Source organism: Neomonachus schauinslandi, chromosome 8, assembly GCF_002201575.2.
Source record: "Neomonachus schauinslandi chromosome 8, ASM220157v2, whole genome shotgun sequence".
NCBI lineage: Eukaryota > Metazoa > Chordata > Mammalia > Carnivora > Phocidae > Neomonachus > Neomonachus schauinslandi.
The window spans coordinates 71160699-71181860 of record NC_058410.1 but is presented as its reverse complement, the minus strand read 5'-3'; the positions used below and the strand labels follow the sequence as shown (position 1 = coordinate 71181860).

The following is a 21162-nucleotide window of genomic DNA, read 5'->3' as shown; positions in this document are numbered from 1 at the left end:
AAACCCTTTCTGAAACCCCAAAAAGTCCTGGAATACAAAAATGCCCTCCCTCCTTCACTATTTCACAGGAAGCACTGTAGGCTATTTGCTTAATAATGTCCTGGGATTACATTCTAAATTATTAATAACTGGTTACAGCTTGGTTGTAGTGCACAATTAAAATCACACTAATTTCATCTGAAGTGTCAATTCTACAGTTTTATTTACACAACCAGTGAAGGGCATGTTCTTAGAATACCAGCTTTAATCCTTTTCAAACATATTAATATAAGAAGCCAAATTGTAATGATACAGCAAATGAGGCCACTGGCATTAATACAGGTAGCAAAGGTCCACATCCAGATGGTACTGACATCAGGGAAATTTCCAAAACCAGTTGCTGCCTAAGAGTGGTTGCCACTGACGAAAGCTTGAAATAACCTGTATTCACAGGGGGGTATTGGCATTGCTGCATGTCATAATTAGGACCTCTTGCAACAACTCAACAAGGAACAAGGCAGCCCACAAATGCAGAAAACGTGATTCATGAAACATCTAAAGGGGGAGGAAAAGGAAAATTAGTGCAAAGTCCAGGTCAAAATTCAAAGACATACCAGATCTTCATCCCCAACACTACCCTTAGGTATTTAAGTAACCAAAAGTAAACCTTACTAAAATTTTACTGCCTGTTTCCTCCAGCCTTTTTCTCCATGATTTTCTGTTAAATTCTCTTGAGTATGTAGATAATTATAATAAATGTCTTCTCTTTAAAAGATGGTTTGCATTCAGTTTAAAGATGAAATACTTACAGCTAGCAGGCTGTTCTCCATATCGTCGCATTATTTGATCATGCGTAAACTTCACAAATGCATCATATTGTTCTATAAATAAAGGTACATATCAATTACATGATTTGCAAAACATACTCTCTAATACAGAGCCAGATAAACTGAAAAATCTAGGAATGTACAGTGAAACAATTGTAAGTTGGCCCTTTGAATCAGACACATAACCTCAGTAGTAATAATAATAATAGTGGTGTTATCAAATGAAAGAACAGAACTTGGTCAGGAAACCTACATTTTAGTCCAAATCACATGACCTCATGTATAGGCTGGGAGCTTATTTCTTAACCTATTAAAAGTAAAGGGTTTGAAATAAAAAAGTATCTTTCTACTCTGAAAGTTTACTGTAAGTGATCTATGAATGGCAGTTTACTGCAATGAGAGGAAACAGGAAAACAACAAAGTATGTCGAAAAGCATCCACATGTAACCTAATGAGATGTCACAGAAAAAGATGTTACATACTAAGCAAATTCTCTTGCCTATATTAGCACCTTCATTTAACAACTTTAGAATAAAAAAGCTTATACTTAACAATACCCAGTAGTGTCTGGCTTAAAAATCAGGGGGAAAAAAAATCCTAATTAACTGACCATACACAATAAATGTATCTAGACTGATGGGAAAGTTATCATGAAAGATGTAGTCCAAAAATCCAAAACCAAATTGAGTAGCCAAAGTCAAATTTTTAGCACAGGAATATCAAAGGAAAAATCTAGTTCACGTTAACACTGTTGGTTAACTAATACAATTTCTTGAGGTCACTAAGGAGGGCCATGAGCTACAAGAAGGTTCATTTCCTTTCTTAAACTGAAATTCAACTGGTTCTTAGAAAACATACTGTAACCAGTGGATAGAAAGGGTAATTTAATTGACATTAAGAACAAGTGGGAAATAATCATTTCTTACAGTGAGTTTCTGGGAGACTTTAAAATAAGCTCATCTCATACCTGCAAGTTTTGTGTTCAGTATTTCTTCATACTCTTCTCGAACTTTCTCTTCACGTTCTTTCAACAAACGTTCACAGATCATCCCAACCTGCCGTAGAGTGAATAAGGGCTGTTCTTTTTTTAATGGTGAGGATGTTGCAGAGGAAGTCCCTATGTATAACATGAACAGAAAAAGCACATGATTTAGAGCCATCATAAAAAGTATCTTCTAACTGAAGATGTTTCATTTGGATCTTTTTCAGTGTTCATATAAAAGCATTTTCTATCAGTAGTCTTAAAACAGGTTTAATCCTATCAGCAGCTTACAACTCTAGAAAAACAGCAAGATGTATGCGATCAGATTATAAGGTAAAAAGTCTAAAGGTGACTGGAGAAAAGCACAAGATACAAAGTTTTTGTTTTTTTAATTAATGATAACAGCCAGGAGACGGCTTGGTAAAAATAAATACGGAGAATATATTGCTAATATTCAACATTACATTTTATGGTTCTAAGTCCTTAAAGATTATTAGTCGAACAGCCACTTATCATCATAAGCTAGTGATACTTGATATAAAAGATTTCTTCAGAATGCATTCCTCTTAAGGAACTTTGATTTTCCAAAAACATCATTCTTCATTTATTGAAAAGAACATCTGAAATTAATCTTTTGAGAACTCAGGATTATGACATCATGTATCTATTTTAACACTGCTGCAAATATTTTTATACATATTCAAATACACAGATTTGCTATCAATAGTCCTACTCTGTGTATCTGTCCCTGGTACCCCCAATTCCTCTATTCACTTGCTTTTTGAAATCTGCATGGCAGGGACCAGTTAGTTGTGCTTGTTAGAGCTGTGTCTATCACAAGATAAAGTATACCACCTTTAACTACAACAATGAAGGCTATCTTTACTTTCAAATTCCTAGCTTTGTTAGTTGAGGCTGCCAGTTAGTTGATCTAAGTAAACTGACTAAAAGAATGATGATGAACTTAGTTTCCTGCTGATTTAAGTCTAGTCTCTACCCTCATCTCCCCTAATGTTTCACCCGCTTACTCACCTGCCCCCACCCCCAACTGGCAGGATTTTGTCTATTTTATAGATTTTGATTTTTTTTTTTTTAAAGTAAACTCTACCCCCAACGTGGAGTTCGAGCTCACAACCCTGAGATCAAGAGGTGAATGCTGTATCTACTGAGCCAGCCAGCAGCCCCTGAATGTTTTTCTATTCTGCTGAGAACTTTACTAAAGATAAGAGCCACTTTTCACCTTTGAGAATCTATCCTAATAGGACAAGTGTGTGAGGGTATATGTACAAGGAAATGCTTTTAATACCAAAAAATTCAGTCTGATTATCTTCATTAATGGTTAAATAATTATGGGAAGTCCGTAAAATAGCATAGTATTCAACCATGGCAAGATACATCTATACTTAACAGAGAAATATACATGGTATATTGTTAATATTTTTTTCTTAATGAAGGCTACAAATCATATCACTTATGGGGAAGTCCACTTGAGGGATATTATATCCAGGTGGTCATCTCTGAGTAGTGAGAATCCAGGTAGCAAGTACTTACTCTGTGCCATATTCTAAGAGATCATGAATTATTTGTATAAATATTTTAAAAACCAAGGGGAAAAAACAGAAGCTTGAGTGATTAAAAACAACTTTGATCACCTTTTCCCATATTAAATATTTCCTTTCACTTATTAAATTTATTATTACCTGGTGAAGCTGGTCCACTGAGGAGAAATGCATGTGGTTGTGCCTCAGAAGTACAACATGGATCTGTCTGTTGGAAACTAGTTTCTAAATGTCTTCTCTTCTGCATGCGTTTATACTCTTGTTTTATGTTGTACAGAATTTGTTCTAGAAAAAAAATTTTTGGCAAGATGAAAACTATGAAGTTTAAAAAAAGGTTGGGTTTCCAACAATTACTTAGTACAATCAATCCACTGAAAATATTCTCTTCAAATAATATCTAGAAAACTGATGTTCTCTAGGAATTTGTTTCAACATTAATGGGAGCACTCATTAGGAACTAGCACATACACACCACCCGGGATTCAGCTATTCTATAACACCATTCTTTCTTAGCACTGATTAACAAAAGATAAATTTAAGTTTTTCGTTCAATGTAAAGATAAGGGAATCTTGTGAGCTTCTAGTTCACTTTAGTTCACTCAGATTCTTAAAAATCCCAAATTCAAAGGCCACTTACTTATTCATCACACACAACTGTTAAACAGTCTTCTCAAAGACCATAAATAATTAGAAGTGGGGAGCATTATGTATATACAAGCACAAACCAGTGAGAACTGACAGTAAGTAGGTCAACAAAATGACAGAGTGGATGGGAACTAAAAAATTATCACATATGAAATTGGTCATGGCCATTAATATTAAACTCAACAGAACCGGTGACTATTACAGTATTAACAGCAAAAAGTGTTGTTCTGAATCTTCGGGGTAAAAACCCGTGTAAAGTGATTGGTACATAACGGGTACTCAATAAGAACCACTATACCACAGGGCCATTATCTTCAACCACAACCATCCAAACAGGTAAAATCCTATCAAGCATATCCTTTAGGCAAGTATGGCTCATTTTCTAATTCAAAATAGTTACCATTTAGGCTCTCTAGAAAATCCCTCCTTGAGGTTTCCACTTCCCTTGAAACAGACTTTCTCACCACCACCGTAGCTCCTAGATAAGATTATCCATGTGAAACTACATCCTAAATTTATTAATCCCAATCCAAAGCAAATTAAACAAAAAATTAAGGTGGTAATTATCAGGCAATAAAACGATTTATAAATATAACGGAGTCTAATTTTAGCAATCAATTCTACAATGATGTGTTAATTTAAAAATGAAAACTCGGCTGAAGGCTAAAAATTTACATGAGACTAATCCTTTTTTAAAAAAAATACTGGTGGTTTTCTTAGATATATACTTAATACTATCTCTTTTCTCACATCATACTGTTTTCTCTAGTAAGAACAACTTTTAGGGATTTTGAAAGATAAGACTAAGGGGACATCAATCAGTCCCCCTCAAACATTCTAGATTCTGCCAATTTCATTATTTTAACTGAGGGGGGAAAAAAGGAAACAAGATGCAAAAAGATACATCCAGTGAAGAAGATTCCATTTATGTAAATTTTGTGGGTAAATAAACCTGTTACATATACAAGAATCTGCAGCTTAAGTACCAAGAATCACACTGGACAGTTGTATAAGGGATACTTTATCTGTAACATTTTTCAGAATCTTAACATTTGTTTATATTAAAAGGGTCATTTTCAGTCCTTTTCCATTTATTTGAAATAGTCTATAATTTAAAAATGAAGTTACCAATGTGAAGTAAAATGGCTGTCCATTAAGCACCTTGGTAAAAATGGGTTTCTTAAGATTCATAAGGGGTCCAACAAAACTACTGCAATTTGGGTGCCTGGGTGGCTCAGTTGGTTAAGCGACTGCCTCCATCGAGTCCCACATCGGGCTCCCTGCTTAGCAGGGTGCCTGCTTCTCCCTCTGACCCTCCCCCTTCTTGTGCTCTCTCTCTCTCATTCTCTCTCAAATAAATAAAATCTAAAAAAAAAAAAAAAAAACCAAACTACTGCAACTTCCTATAACAGGACAAATACAGATATCCTTTTTTTTCTTTTTAAAGATTTTATTTATTTATTCATGAGAGACAGAGAGAGAGAGAGAGGCAGAGGGAGAAGCAGGCTCCCAAGGAGCAGGGAGACCGATGCGGGACTCTATCCCAGGACCCTGGGATCACGACCTGAGCCGAAGGCAGACGCTTAACCATCTGAGCCACCCAGGCACCCCAGATATCCTTATTTTTTAATAACAACTCTTTAGTAGCAATGTTCTAAAAGGTTTTAAAAGTAATGATGTTTTGGTCTGACAGCAAGCTTCACTTATTTATCACTTTCCGATCAAAGCCACCACCATTCTGATAAAAAGGGTCATGTACATAAAACATCCTAAAGTTTATTCACAAGACTTCAAACGTACTAGACTCAGAGTAACTTGACCTTAACATCTCTTGTGAGACTTACTCTTTGATTACCACAACTGTTCAAGATTATGTTAGTCTTCCTTTTATTCACAAAAATCAAAGTGCAACTATGATGTACCAAAATAATAGCTGTAACAAACTCAATTTGTTCATTTGATAAGTCTCAAACAAGATCTAGCCTAGGATTAAGATGTAGTAAAACTTTAAAATTTCCATACCATCTAATACTTAAAGAGATGACCTAACAAGCTAAGGAATTTTTAAGGTAGAATTTACAAAATAAACTCACCAATTTAAATGTACAATTTGGCGGCTTCTCACAAATGCATACATACAGGTCTTAAAACCATCACAATCATAATAAAGAACTTTATCACCCCAAAAAGTTCCCTCATGCCCCTATTCACCACCCTCACCTTCATTACCACTGCAATATTCATCTTTCACTACGTGAAAAAATTTTTTTGCCTTTTTATGATTCCATTTATATGAAATTTTCAAAGTATAGATTTTTGTGTCTGGTTCTCTCACTCAGCAAAATGCTTTTGAGATTCATACATGATGTTGCATGAATCAGTAAGTCCTTTCTTTATTAAATTAGTACTCCATTGTGTGTGTGTCCACACACACACACCTTATCTTTTAATGGACATTTGGATTGCTTCCAATTTGGGGCTATTATGAATAAGGCTACTATGAATATTCAAGTACAAGTCTAAAGGTGGATAAATTTCATTTCTCTTGGATAAATACTTAGAAGGGGAACTGGATGGCCTGATTATGTGGTAAGTGCATGCTTTACTTTAAACTGCCAAACCATCTTCCAGAGTAATTGTACCATTTTACATTCCTACCAGCAATATATGAGAGAGTTCCAGCTGCCCTACATCTTTGCCAACTTGATATTGTCAATTAAAGAGCTGAAGAATTTTTAAAAAGATTTATTTAGAGAACACACGTATACACATATGCACAAGCAGGAGAGGGGTGGGGAGGGCAGAGGGAGAGAATCCTCAAGCACTGTGGGGCTCCATCCCAAGACCCTGAGATCATGACCTGAGCCAGGATCAAGAGTAGGATGCTTAACCGACTAAACCACCCAGGGGCCCCAAAGAACTGAATAATTTTGAATGCTATTGCCTGCAATGCTTTTTTACACCTAATATGATGCAACTATGTCATGTAAGCCTCACTCTGCGCATAAATGCTCTAATACTGGTAACGTGTAATCAACAATGTTATTCAGTGAATAATCCAATTTAACTTGACCAAGATCTCAGCTAACTGCAAGCCTCAAATTCATTTATCTCAGTTTGGAGAGGTTAACTCAAGAAATTTCCCCAGATTCAATTTTCCACAACTTAACATTCTAAACTCAACCTAGATACCTGGCTGACTGAAGTCACTTCTTATGCCAGCTGCATGAAGGTCTTCTGTTCATCAATAAAGTTCTTATGTCTACTTAGTCTTGAACTACTTAAATCTAGCCATCTATAATCAAACTGGCAAGTGACATTCTATCCCAAGTACATGTAGTATCTGACACTGTGTTGCCAACACAATTTATGCTCCATTAAAGTCAAATGAAGCTTCACATATATATCAGTAGCACATTCCAGTTTATTTTTTTATTATTATGTTATGTTAATCACCATACATTACATCATTAGTTTTTGATGTAGTGTTCCATGATTCATTGTTTGTGCATAACATCCAGTGCTCCATGCAGAATGTGCCCTCTTTAATACCCATCACCAGGCTAACCCATCCCCCATCCCCCTCCCCTCTAGAACCCTCAGTTTGTTTTTCAGAGTCCATAGTCTCTCATGGTTCGTCTCCCCCTCCGATTTCTCCCCCTTCATTCTTCCCTTTTTTTTTAAACATATAATGTATTATTTGTTTCAGAGGTACAGATCTGTGATTCAACAGTCTTACACAATTCACAGCGCCCACCATAGCACATACCCTCCCCAATGTCTATCACCCAGCCACCCCATCCCTCCTACCCCCCATGCAGCCTTCATATTTGGCTTATGTGTATAGATTGAATTTGCAACAGATCACTTACAGCAAAATAGTTATCGTCCTAACAAACTACACAAATGGTTGTTATATCCCTTTTCAAAATCCTAAAAACTATATCCTCCTTTTACCATAAAATACTAAGACTTTCTTCCACTGTACTAGGTCTACGTGAAAGTCAGTATCAGGAAATTCTGTGACTAATGGCATTTTCATTGCCAAATAAAGATTGCCAACAAAATTCCACCTCCTTAACAGGTGAGAGATTATCAATGAGTCAGCACTTATTCCTTTGGAATATTTAAAAAAATAAACTGAGCAAAAAAATCTACATAAATGTGAAAAGAAAAAGCCTGGCTTGTGGCAACATTAAGCCTACTCCCAAACTGTTTTACTCTTCTTAGTTGCCACTGATTACTTAAGAAAGCCTGGGCACGATAAGGTCAATACAAAAAGAAAGCAGTTGATGGGATTAAGAAATAACAGTTGACACAGGGAAGAGAAACAGCAAAAAGATGGAAGTGAACAAAGGGAGGAATACGGAATTAGAAGCAACTACAAATGTCTTTCAAGAGAGAGTCAATGAGATGTCTAAAAATCTGTGACATGTGAAGCCAAACTTTTGCTCCAGACCTGCACAGACTTGCCATTTTCCTACTGACATAATTAGTAAATCAAACGTAACAGTTCTCATTAACAGTTTTAAGTTTAGGAATGTAAGACATTTTTGTACCCTTACATGCCAATTTCTCTATGGAGTATCTTTGAAAAAATAAAGTGAAAGTTCATCTAAACAGGTAATTCAAACAACGGGATTAAAAATAAAATGGGGATGCCTGGATGGCTCAGTCGGTTAAGTGTCTGCCTTTGGCTCAGATCATGATCCTAGGGTCCTGGGATCAAGTTCCTGCATCGGGCTCCTTGCTCAGCAGGGAGCCTGCCTCTCCCTCTTCCTCTGCCTGCCACTCCCCTTGCTTGTCCTCTCTCTGACAAATAAATAAAATCTTTAAAAATAATTAATAAAATAAATCTTCAAAGTTTGTCAGTTTTAGGCAGGAACACATATGAAATGTAAAACCTACCTGTACACAATTAAGTACAGAAAACCTGCAGTAAGCCATTAAGACCTAAAAATAAGAACTGCCCCAAATAAAGTAACAAACCAAAATCCAGATTTCTGAACTACGTACTAGACATTGCCATGTCTACTTTATAAATTAAAACATACACAATTAACAGTTGCTATGGAGGCCTATCTGTAAATAAATTATTTTCCCAGGATATCTGTCCAGAAACTAACAGTTCTTATGTTCTCCTTGAAGAAATCTTAAGGACAATGTTCTTACTCAGCCAAGAACTTTCTAACTAAAAAGAATGAGTTGATGACATTTTTAATTCACTTTAAAATTACTACTACGGTCAAAGAGACCTGGAACCAAATTTTAACACAAGACGGTCAAATTGTATCTAAGAGTTTTAACTTCTATTTGGATTAACGTGAATCCTAATAAGCATAATACAGCTGTAAACATTAGGGTATTATCTACAATGCTTCAAAAGCAACTGGCTTAGATTATAAGTTTACAATATATAATATTTTACTGTAAAGAGGCATTCACTCATATCCTACAAGAGGAAGAAAAATCATAATCACAATCAAATTCTATTATTTCACTGGTACTATAATAGCCAACGATTATTTGAAACAAATGACTCAATCTGTTAAAACCCTGCAGGTATAAGTATAAATTTTACAAATTAACTGCACAATGGGAGTCACTGATGCAAGGAGTCCAACAACGCTCATTCAGCAGGAGGTTCCTCCCTGCTATCCAATAATTATTGTTTCATACCTCTATATTTTATATTACACCAGATTCTAAAGGGATATGTTAGCTTTGTTGCTTTTGATGTTTAGCTCTTTACTATCTGTATCTTCTCTCAAATAGCTTACAATCTAGGAAAACCAAAAAAGCAGTAAACAGGGAAGAGAAAGGAGATATTGAACCATCCAAAATCCAAAACCCAAAATATACATGCTACAGAAAACATCTAATGCCATGGCAAAAAAGTCCAGCTTCTATTACAGTTAACCATGGCCATGAAAACAAGGTAAGGTCCAGAAGGACAGAGAACTGACTCCTTGAGGACTCTAGGCATCATGATCAAGTTGAAGAACAAACCCATGTCCTACAAGTACTTATTAAAAGCAACACACACACACACACACACACACAAGCGGTAAGCTATAACTTACCTGGAAACCAGAGTTGCAAACTGATGATACACAGGATAAACTGAGCCCAAAGACATATCTGGCCTGAAAAGCTTCTTCTTTAAAAGAAGTGTGAATTTATGCCAACATTTAAAAAGTTCATGATTTTAATTAAAAGTCAGATTTCTGGCTACTGTTAAGAGAGGAAAACCGGACTATGTACAAAATTCAGCTGAAGAGTGGCTGCTACCTTTCAGGCAGAAATTCTCAAATGCTTCTAACACTTTAATGCATCCAACACCACCCAGGGATTTTGTTAAAATGTAGACTGTGAGGGATGGAGCCTGGAATTCTGCACTTCTACTGTGTTTCCAGGTGATGCTGCAGATCAGCAGCAAGGCTGGAATTCACTAATTCCCATGTAGTTCACTTCACTCATTTATATTACTTGCCTGGGAACTATGGGCATTTATATTTCTATCCCCTCCTTAAAATAATAACTCCCCTACTGTGGCAATTAAAAAGTGAAGTGGTTGGTTTATTTATTATTGGACATTCTGGGAAATAGAGGGAAGAAAAAAAGCAGTAACAGACTATTTCAAGTACAAAAATATTTGCCATCCGAACCTGCATGGCTTTTGTAGTTCAAAATTAGACATGCCCCTCTCTAGCAGGAAAATATTCTATAAATCAATTTAAACTTGATTGTAAATCAAATTAAACTTATTCATTACAGGAAACATATTGATTCATTTTTCCTAAAACATCTTCCTTAAAATATGAAATTCATGTTATGTGACTGACCGTGAACAAATGCATTTACTTTTCTATTACATCTGCTTTAAAAAAGCAATTTAGACTATCTTTCATACCAGAAGGTAGTGTTTGGAAGTCCACAGACATCTTTTGTTTATCCCATATATTTTGTAAATTAGCTGTGAATATTTAAAATTCACATTTCACAAAAATCCTGATTTCTGGGGGAGGAATGGCTTCTGGGAAGATAAAACAATAAAAGGTCCAAACTCACCATGACCAGAATTGAAAGGAGTGATCTGAACTAAATAAATAAATTAGAGCTTCATCTGTAAGTGAAAAATAAAGTCAGGAGCATGCATGTGATTGCTTATGGAGCTATTAAGCTAGAGGACTGCAGCTGAATCTAGAACCTAAGGAACTCCTAAGTTTAATGGCCAGATGAGAACAGCAACCAGAAGTGGAAGAAAAGTGCTGTCACAGAAGGAAAAAAGTTATTTCAAAAAGAAGTGAGTGGGAGAACAGTATAAATGCTGTAAGGTCAAACAAAATGAGGATTGATTATAAGCCACAGAAATCACTGGTGACTTGACAAGAGCTATTTGAAAACTCTCTGAATTTGTTTTTCAAGTGGAAGAATCTGGATGACTGCTGGAGAAAAACGAGGATGTTTTGTTATTTTACAATGGAAGTCTTGACAATATTTAAAGCCAAAAGCAAAGGTCCAGTTGAAAGAGAAAAATAATCAAGAGGGTAAGGTTCCCTTGGAGAAGGGGAATTCTTCTCTCACTGTGTAAAGTGCTTTAATTATCTCATTTAAACTTCCTCAGTAATATTAAAAGGAAAACAGAATAGGCACAAATATTGGTGGTGTTGGTACTGGGAAAAATGAAGAAGCTGCCATTAGATGGCTCTTATTTTATCTGTGAAGTAGAAGGCATGGTTATTCACTGAAATGGCAGGACTGCTGGACAGTATAAAAAGTCCCATTTGAGGCTGCCCCACTGTGACTCTCTAGCACTTAGGGACAGGAAATGCTCTTAATCCTCACAACCATCCTAAGAGGCAGATATTACTATCATCATGTGCATTATTTTACAGATGAAGAAAATGTGGCTTTGCTTCAATGTCTTCTGAAAGGTCATACAGCTGGAACAAAGCAGAGCCAAGCCTGACATCAGGGCTTAAGCTCAGCATCTACTGCCCTCCCCAGTATTATATTACTACAGTACCTAGCTGGTATTCCACAAGTACCTAAATTACAATAAACCACAAGGAGGAAAGCTAATTTTTAAAAACCAGGATGTCAATTACTACTATGTATTATTGATACTTCATACCCTGAAACTTCAAACTCTGTTAAGATAATAGTAACCAAAGCAGTGCATAATTCTCATCTACCCAGAGCCCTAAAACTGTGATCATTGGCGAGAATAATTATTTCAAAGTCTTCATGTCACATTCAAGTATTTATATAAGGGATACTTCAACATCTCTAAACTGCCTCCTCTTAGGACAGGCATCTTTATCTAACCAGAAATGTTAGCTGATATTTTAAAAGGGAGAATTATTCTAAATTGGTAGGTCAGCATTGCCACACATATAGGACTGATTACAACAGTGCCAGCCTCTGATAATGTACCATTTCACCTTGGACCAAGGATGGTTGTTACAGTGAACATCAGGTTCCCCTGTTCTGTCACATCAACCTAAAACTTCCTGTACTTTTAGCCAATTATATCACTTAGAAGAGTTTTTCTTTCAGAGAATTTTATTTTAGTAACAGGAACAAGGCAATTCTCTAGAAAAATTAAAAGGCAAAGTTTAGGAACAATAATGTTTGAAAAATTGGCTTTCTGCAATTTTTCAAATTCCACTCTACATTTTTTTTTTAAAAGATTTAGTTATTTATTTTAGCGGGGGGTTGGGAGGGGAGGAGAGGGAGAGGGATCTCAAGCACTGAGCCAGGCAGGCAGTGGGGACCGGGCTTAATCTCACGACCCTGAGATCAGGACCTGAGACAAAACCAAGAGTCAGACGCTTAACCAACTGTGCTACCCAGGCACCCCTCCTCCCTCTCTACATCCTATTTTTCAATTGCTAGATCAGTTCAATAGTACTATTTTTTTTTTTTAAAAGAAACAAAACAAAATCAACTCTTCTGGGTTCCCCCCCCCCCCGGCCAACCTTTAGTTTGCTTTTTGGAGGGAGGTTTCTAACATTAATGGAAATGAAAATGAATGCTAAACTAAAGTCAGAATATACATCATATACTAAGACAATTTCAGAAACAGCCAATAAACAAGCTTCAATTCTCACCTTAAAAAAAAAAAATCACTTTAAGGTTTCAAAGTAGTAATAGTGTGATTTAATCAGTAAATCAATTTCAATACTTACGCTGCCAAAGGTGGATATACTTAGGTAGATGAATGTCCACAAGGAATTAAAATAGATAATACTGATAAAACATAAAGATTACAGTATCTTTATTCAAGTTTAGCTAGCTAATAAAGTATCCACAGTGGTGGTTCTATCCATCCCTTGAGAGACTGTCTCTTTGCTTAACCAGTATCTGGAACTCAAATGAGGTTCATAAAAGCATGAACAAGTGACTTCTACAGTAAATATTTAGATTTTTAATAATGTTGAGAAAAACCAGGTACATGAATAGACCTAGAAACTAAAAATTAAGTCAAACCCAAAAGACGTATTAATGGAAAGATAATTTTAGTAATCAAAATGTTGCGAAGCACTAGTTCATTTCAGGATGATCTGCCTATGACATTTAACAAAAACTAATGACTTAATGATTTTTAAAGGGAGGAGGAAAGTAAGTTATAACCCCCAAGACAAACTACAAGCATATTATGAGCTGTCTTTCTAATGCTGGAAGGTTAAAAACCACTACCAACAAAAAAACCCCCTACCATCACAAAGATGACACAATCTGGCAAACTGCAAAATTCTAATCAGAAGGCCCCAAATAGGGGTGCCTGGGTGGCTCAGTCGTTAAGCGTCTGCCTTCGACTCAGGTCATGGTCCCAGGGTCCTGGGATGGAGCTCCACATGGGGCTCCCTGCTCCGCGGGAAGCATGCTTCTCCTTCTCCCACTCCCCCTGCTTGTGCTACCTCTCTTGCTGTGTTCTCTGTCAAATAAATAAAATCTTTAAAAAAAAAAAGGCCCAAAATAAATACCAGAAAAAGTATTATTCAGTCTTAAAACTAATTGCTGCATTTCTTATTACTACTCATTTGTTTGAGTCACAATCTTTTCTTTAAAACATGCTGTCACACATATTGTGGCTATATTGTCATAAAACAATGTAAAAAGAAAAACTGGTACAGAATAAGGGGTAGAAAGGAAATTACTTTTTTTTTTTTTTAACTTCAGCATCTCTTAAGAACCTTGGGAAATGCCAAGGCTTGATTAATTCAACAAATAAATTTAATATCTTAAAATTTTGTGATAAGACATTAAGAGGGAAGGTATGGCAGATAAGAATACCTCTGGGGTTACTTTCAAACTATACAAGTCCCATATAACCCACCATAACCCCTCAAAATCAGGGGGCAATTCCTGTTAAGAGTCTTTGCTACAAGACTGATATTGGTAGATCACATTTCCCAGATGTGTTTAGAAAGCTGAGAAACATTGGTAAGCTGAGCAATAAAATTAAGGATGAATCTCTTGAACTACATTCATTTGTTAAAGACTTCTTTACCATCTGCAGATGCCACACTGGTTCATATAGGCTTGAACAAGTATTCCACCCTTCACACTTTTTCAAAGGCAAGAAATTCGCTGTGGTTTCACATATGCATAGAGAACATCTGTGAGTCAACAATACTAGCACAGTGTTAATGCAAAGACTGCGGGGACCACAACTTGCTGGTTAATTAGTTATAGGTATTTAAAAAGACCAGAACCCCAATACTTTTATCTAGTTTCATGAACCACCTATCCAAGAGGTCCAAACTTAACCCATATTATCATTCTGTATTCTTTAAGTGGAGGGAGAATCAAGAGTTTGTTTTCAATTAGAAAAAATACGCAAATACTGGCATTTCCACTGAATCTTTTATTCACAACCTTTTAAAACAGAAATGATTTTCTACCATTGTGTCTTCCTGGGTCCATCAAACACTTAGTAAAAGATCTGACTATTTACACAGTATATTTTTTTTTTCCTGTAAAGCCATTCAAGAACTAAAGAAATATTTCACATCTCAGATTATTTCTGTGGCAACCATGGTAACTATTAGCATCTATAACTAAAGAAGGGCTAACCGCTTCCTGACCTAGTCATGTTTACCTTATGTGTTTCTGTGCTCAAGTTTGGCTTTATTTTTCTACTTTCAAAACAGAATAAATAGCTCAGTAATGAATACAACTGTGCTCTGCTTTTAAAGGTCATAAACTCACACGATTCTTAAATGCATAATCCATAGAAATATGAAATAACTACAGTTACATAAGGTCCTAAGTAAAATATCAGGTTTAAAATTTGAAGTACAAAGACCATTAAAAACAGTCTATTTGCCAAATCCACTAAGAAACTAGAAGCAATTTAACAGCTGTCTAAATAACCACAAAATATTAAAAACACTTCTGGCTCAATATAAATGACATCTGAAGTGAAATGCTGCCTCCTCCAACAGACATCTCATTTGTTTGCCTAGAACCGTTTATACTTCATTTAAGCCAGCTGGTGTCTCCGTTTGCAGGCATGCATCAATGTCTACTGAACAATCTAAGTTCCTGTAAACCCTTCCCCATTCACAAGCTGCAATTTCCATTTTTAATGGCAAGTTTCCAGCAAATACAATGAGTTCTTACAAAGGAATTTAACTCTTCATCCAACTCAATTGCTAAGGCAGACTGGAGCAATGGTAACAAGACCTAAACAATGTGTAAAAAAGTGCCTAGAAAACTCCCAAAGCATTGACATCCACAAGAGGAGCTCTTCACCAAACCTCTCATTCGGTACACAATTATGAAAAATAATGTGTTTGATTTGACTGACACAGTGTCTTGTTATATGATATCTCAGTTTTATTAAAATAATTTTGTTCTTGGGAATGTTATGACAATCTCTGGCTAAGAGATGATAATATTCTGAGATGTTTCAAAACCCAATGGAGAAGTATACAGAACACTCTGAATCTGTTTTCAACTAACTTACCAGGGTGAGTACTGATGCAGCTACTGGTAGAAGTATTCATTTTCCCAACCAGTCTACCCACCCTCCCCCATTCACTTTTCCTTTTTCATATCCTGGGTATTATAAACCTTACTGCTAACATCCTAGAGCTGGGGTGGACACACTTTTTCTGTAAAGGATCAGACAGTAAATACTTGAGCTGTGGGAAAATAGAGTCTCTGTCACAAATACTAGCTTTGCAGTTGTAGCCTGCAATGGACCATACTTTAAGGGGAAAAAAAAAAAAAGAATGATCATGGCTGTGTTCCAATAAAACTTTTTTTTTTGCCAGCCCTTTCCTTTTTTCTGGCTTTAAGCTGCAACAGTTTGAAAAATACAGATTTAAATTATTTAAATAGTCATCAAGTCAAACTTTGGAATCACCTTCCTGGGATGACTAAAATAAACTAGGGGTTCAGTTCAGTTCCTGAAACTAGTAAAGTCACAACGTGATTTCAGCTACAGGTCAAAACACACTATGTAAGTACCAGAAAAGAACGATGATAAAACAATAAATTATATGCATGCTCTGAAAAAAATTCACTTCAATACTCTAGTTCTAAATTGTTTAAATTATACTTGAACTCACAGAAATGAAAGGAAAACAAAGTTTCCACAGAGTCCCAGTCGATCTCAGCTTTGTAAATCACCTTCCATTTCCACCTAGCTACTTATTTCAGCCAAAGATATACAGATATTCACTCTTGTAAAGTTTGAGAATTACCACTGTTAAAACAAAAATCTAAAAATTAAGTGCTTGGAAAAATTATTTCCAAGACTGGGGACAAGAAAACTGAAAAGGTCTTTGATACCTGCACAACACTGCAGCTCCCATTATGACAACATTACTACAAAACCACACAGGAGCCTGCCCAAGCTGGCCATCTAAAAACAAAGCCAAATTAAATTACATGTAGAATATTATTCAAAATTACAGTAAAAAAGATAAATTTTACAATTCAAAACTTAAGCAATTTCAACGGCTTTTCAACTTTTTCTGTTAATATTCAAGTCAGCTGAAAAAACTAAATTCTCTTTTAGCAGACTCAAAATTATTAATTAGGGTGTGATTTTAAGAGTTCAGGATATGATCAAACTTCCAGAGTAGATGTCAAAAACACCCTGAAGAAGAGAAGACAGCAATATTTTGTAAAACGTGAATGTGAAACATCAGGCTTAAACAATTTCAGTAACTCCAGTCATTTTACTAAATTTTTGTCCATTCAACTACAATTTGAGACAGTGTGGAGCCAACTGCATTAACCAATGCTACAAATGCATCAATGAAACGACAAATTTGTAAAGGATCACAATTCTTTCTGAATAAGTTCCCTTTAAAGTGAAAACAAGTATTATAGCTCCTGGCTGGTTTACCATATATGCTCGAGACTATTGCAGCATTGACATATACTTTAACTCTCAAACCCAACATTGTATTAATTCACCAGCTCCACTGAAATTTATGGCTAGTTAGCCAGGGCTATTTTTAAGTGGCCTTATTTGTTGTTAAGTACAGATTCCTGGGTATCATTTCAATTTTCAAATGATACCATTTGACTAAAAAGACAAACTCTAAAAATAATGTTAATCACCAGCACATTCTCAACACTGATTGTTTCTTTTTTAATGCAAAGCCTAACAGCAAATCAGTGAATGCCTTTACATACAAGGAAGTTTAGGTATAGTTACTAAATAAAATTATCTGAGAATTCCTCTGAAAACCCACTACAACTCTAAAACAGTATATCCTTAAGTGAGGTCAAATACTTAGTAGCAGAAATGGTAGCCTAGGCATTTGAGGGTGTCCCTAAAAATCTGAGGAAGGATATTTAAAAACCTGACTTGAACAAAACAATTCCAAATGAAGTTACCAAATATAGAGGTATATATTGCTCACAGTTTTTGAAAAGTTAATAACAATACACTTAAACTATGAAAAGGCTTTGTCTGCAGATGATATTACCAAAGGCTTAAATATGAAACCTTTGCGGGCGCCTGGGTGGCTCAGTTGGTTAAGCGACTGCCTTCGGCTCAGGTCATGATCCTGGAGTCCCGGGATCGAGTCCCGCATCGGGCTCCCTGCTCGGCAGGGAGCCTGCTTCTCCCTCTGACCCTTCCCCCTCTCATGTGCTCTCTGTCTCTCTCATTCTCTCTGTCTCAAATAAATAAATAAAATCTTTAAAAAAAAAAAAAAAAAAAAAAAATGAAACCTTTGCATGCTATACACACACAAGAGATTTACACTACCAGTCCACAAAAGCCTATCCTAGGACTGTGCCAGGGGCACACAAGGATTTTCAAAGTACAGAAAAAATTGGGCATACACATGCAGTACAAAGCAGCCAAAAGGCATTTGCCCATAGTCACTTTCAGGAAATGTTTCAAGATGAAAAGCAAAGACAGTCTTAAGTCCCTTAGAATCTTGGGTTGATTTCTTTATTATTCTTAAGGCCTAAGCTGTTCTCCCCCAACATACTCTGTTGAGGAGAAATAGAGCACCTCCAACTAAAAGCAACTACTCAGGCCCAATTTTCAATACAATTCGCTTTTCATTAAAAGTTCAAGTTTCTCAGGGTCTAGACGTATAGGATGATCATATTACAGTACTCGGGAAGAGCATTTTCTTTGTTGTTGACCCTGCTAGGGAAACAGGTCTTGACTCAGCCAAAGTGGCGTTCTTGTGGGTGATTAATGACAGGCCTAGATCTCGCCCCAGTGACATCCACCCCACCCCCCACCCCCTCTGTACTAAAATCAGCCATGTCTGAACTGGAGGAGGGGCTGCCGCCTCGCCTCAAACCACCCAGTCCCACAGTTAATAGCTGCAACCAATCGATTCAGGGAGACAGACATCGAGATTCGGGTGAAATGTTACCCTTCTCTCGCCTAAATTTATGAATATCACCCTCTCTGATCATTTCCGCTGGGGCTCTCCAGACTACGGAAACACTCAATTCCAGTCATTCAGCCCAAAGAAAAGGATCTTCCTCTTCTCCACAATAGCCGGCAAGACACAGCCCCTACCCTCCCCACCTCCCGACTCCCCCACCCCCTTGACATCAGGCCATTTCTATTGTGTCGCCGAGGCTGGAGGACCTAACTAAAAGAAATGTGGTCGCTCTACTACTTTGCTAAGGAGGAGGACCAGTCCGGCACCCCCACCCCTGGGGCCGCGTTCCGCGTCCCGGGACCCCCGTTCTCTAGCCCACCCCGGCGGCTGCGGGGCCGAGTCCCACCTGTGGTGAGGCGGGAGGAGACGTCGCCAAAGGGGGACGGCTCCATTCGGAGATACTTCTGCGGTGAGGCGGCGGCAGCCGAGAAGGAGGCGGCGGTGGCGGCGGCCGCCGACGACGGAGAAGCAGCAGCCGAGGTGGGCGCCGACAATGGCGCACATCGCCTCCGCTTCGGGGACGCCGGGCTCAGCAGCGGGTCGAAATCCAGAGTCCTTTTCAGAGTGGCTCCGCACGCCATGGCCGGGGCAGCCGAGGACCGGGCTCGGGTGGGGTCGGGGAAGGGTGACGGGAGGGGAGGGTGAGGGAAGTGGGGGAGAGCGGGGACTCGAGGAGAACCTAACCGACGGGCTCAAGAGCAGAAAGGCGGGTGGTGGAGCGCCAGTGAGGAGATAAGAGCCGCCGCCGCCGCTCCCTCCGCGGCAGGGGCAGTGGCCCGGCCGGCCCGAGCGAGAGCGGGAGGGGCGGTGGCGGCCGCTCACGACAGCCGCGTCAGGGGGGCTCTTCCGCCTCCTCAGGCACAGCTCCCCCGGGAGAGGCTCCGGCCGCCCCCGCCGTCCGTTCGAGCTTTGCGCCGCGCCTGAGGCGCTCCTGCGCTGAGACCGGTTCCCTTCGAAAGTCGATACCAGCCCCGTGAGGTATGAGGCTGGAACGCGGCTACTAATACGCCCGAGTAAGGTCAGAAGCTTGAGAGTGGCGGTCGATGCGGAGAGATTGCGAGGTGGCGGCGGCAGGAGGAGCTCAAGCGGTCACGTCCAGCCGCTTCCCCCTCCACTGTACGACTATTCCACCCGCCGCCGGCCCCAATATGGCGTCAATAACAACGCCGCCGATTCAAATTCTGCGGCCTCAGGGCGCGTGCGCACAGGGGTGGACACGCCCCCCATAGGCGCATTCTGGGAGTTGTAGTTTTTCACTGTGGAAGGGAATCGGCGTGAAAAGCGATTGAGGTGGAGTCACGAAAACTACGACTCCCGTCATTCAAGGCGCGCCATTCCGAGTTCCGGGTTGGAATTTAAATCCCCTACACAGCTTGCGTGTAAAAGGAACTAAGCAAGAGAAAAAAGAAGAGGCTGTGAGTGGGAGAGAGGAAAGCCAGCCGATGCAGAAAACAGGCTTAAAAGACCTTTAAAATTCAGGACATAGTTGTCCTGATACCATTCCCACAGTGATTTAACAAATGGGAAATAGAAAACTTAGCCAACCTAACAGTCCAAGTCAGATTAATTTCGGTAATAAGAGTGCTAAAAACAAAACCTGTCATAATGAGGGGCTAGGAAATAAGATTATGGAACCTATTTAGGACTGCAAGGGAGAACAGTAATAGTATCAGATTACAGGATCCTTGAATGAACTGGATGCTTTGCCCTTCCCAGGTAGCTTCTTGCATTCATTTATTAAATTCTGCAAAACCAGCTTTATCCTGCAAATGAATAGATTTGAAAGATGTACAGAACCAAATTGTTTCGCTTTGGATAAAAAGCGAGTGATAGCAGAAATTGTATTATCTGTTGAATATTGTAGTATAGTATATCTTGTGAACTGTAAAAATTAAATAAAAAACCGTTAATGAAATGTCTAGGAGAGTAATGAACCCATTTTATAAGCAAAAAATTTTTTGTAAAAGTTGTACTGTTATTCAGGTACCTAAAATAAAAATCAAATACAGCATTAATAATGTAAAAAATTGTCACCAATCTTTTGCCCACGGAAACTATCAGTCCAATACAAAACTAGTTATCTGTATGAATGCCATATTATCAAATGATTATGGATATCACATACAGGCTTCCAGTGCTTATTTATTCCTGTCATTTATTCAGTAACTAAAAGATCTTTTATACCATTTTGTCTATTATTCCTGTCATTTTTGACAGTTTAATATATTCCTGTTTTATTGAATTGTTCAACACCTTAAAGATCAGCAGTCCTAATCATATTG

The 21162-nt window shown here is 37.9% G+C and overlaps 1 protein-coding gene across 3 annotated transcripts; it reads right to left on the bottom strand.

Annotated features, from left to right (window-relative positions):
• Positions 1–226: 226 nt before the first annotated feature.
• On the bottom strand, positions 227–20040 carry AKIRIN2 (akirin 2). Of its 3 annotated transcripts, none has more exons than XM_021693165.1 (5): positions 19227–20040; positions 3489–3632; positions 1774–1923; positions 789–860; positions 227–534 (listed from the first exon to the last, which is right to left on the bottom strand). In XM_021693165.1, exons 1-5 carry the CDS (start codon positions 19459–19461, stop codon positions 524–526), a joined length of 612 nt encoding a protein of 203 aa, XP_021548840.1. In that variant the 5' UTR covers positions 19462–20040; the 3' UTR covers positions 227–523. The 3 variants fall into 3 exon arrangements, with proteins under 3 accessions (XP_021548840.1, XP_044773253.1, XP_044773252.1); XM_044917318.1 differs by having other exon boundaries at positions 227–860; positions 19227–19302; positions 19333–20040; XM_044917317.1 differs by having other exon boundaries at positions 227–860.
• Between the last annotated feature and the right edge of the window lie 1122 nt (positions 20041–21162).

Coding starts and splice junctions, on each gene's coding strand:
- AKIRIN2 (XM_044917317.1), bottom strand. CDS start 19,461: ATGGCGTGCGGAGCCACTCTGAAAAGGACTCTGGATTTCGACCCGCTG. Junction 1,924..3,488: donor CAGTGGACCAGCTTCACCAG/GTAATAATAAAT, acceptor TGTTATACATAG/GGACTTCCTCTGCAACATCC. Junction 861..1,773: donor ACTGAACACAAAACTTGCAG/GTATGAGATGAG, acceptor CTTTATTTATAG/AACAATATGATGCATTTGTG.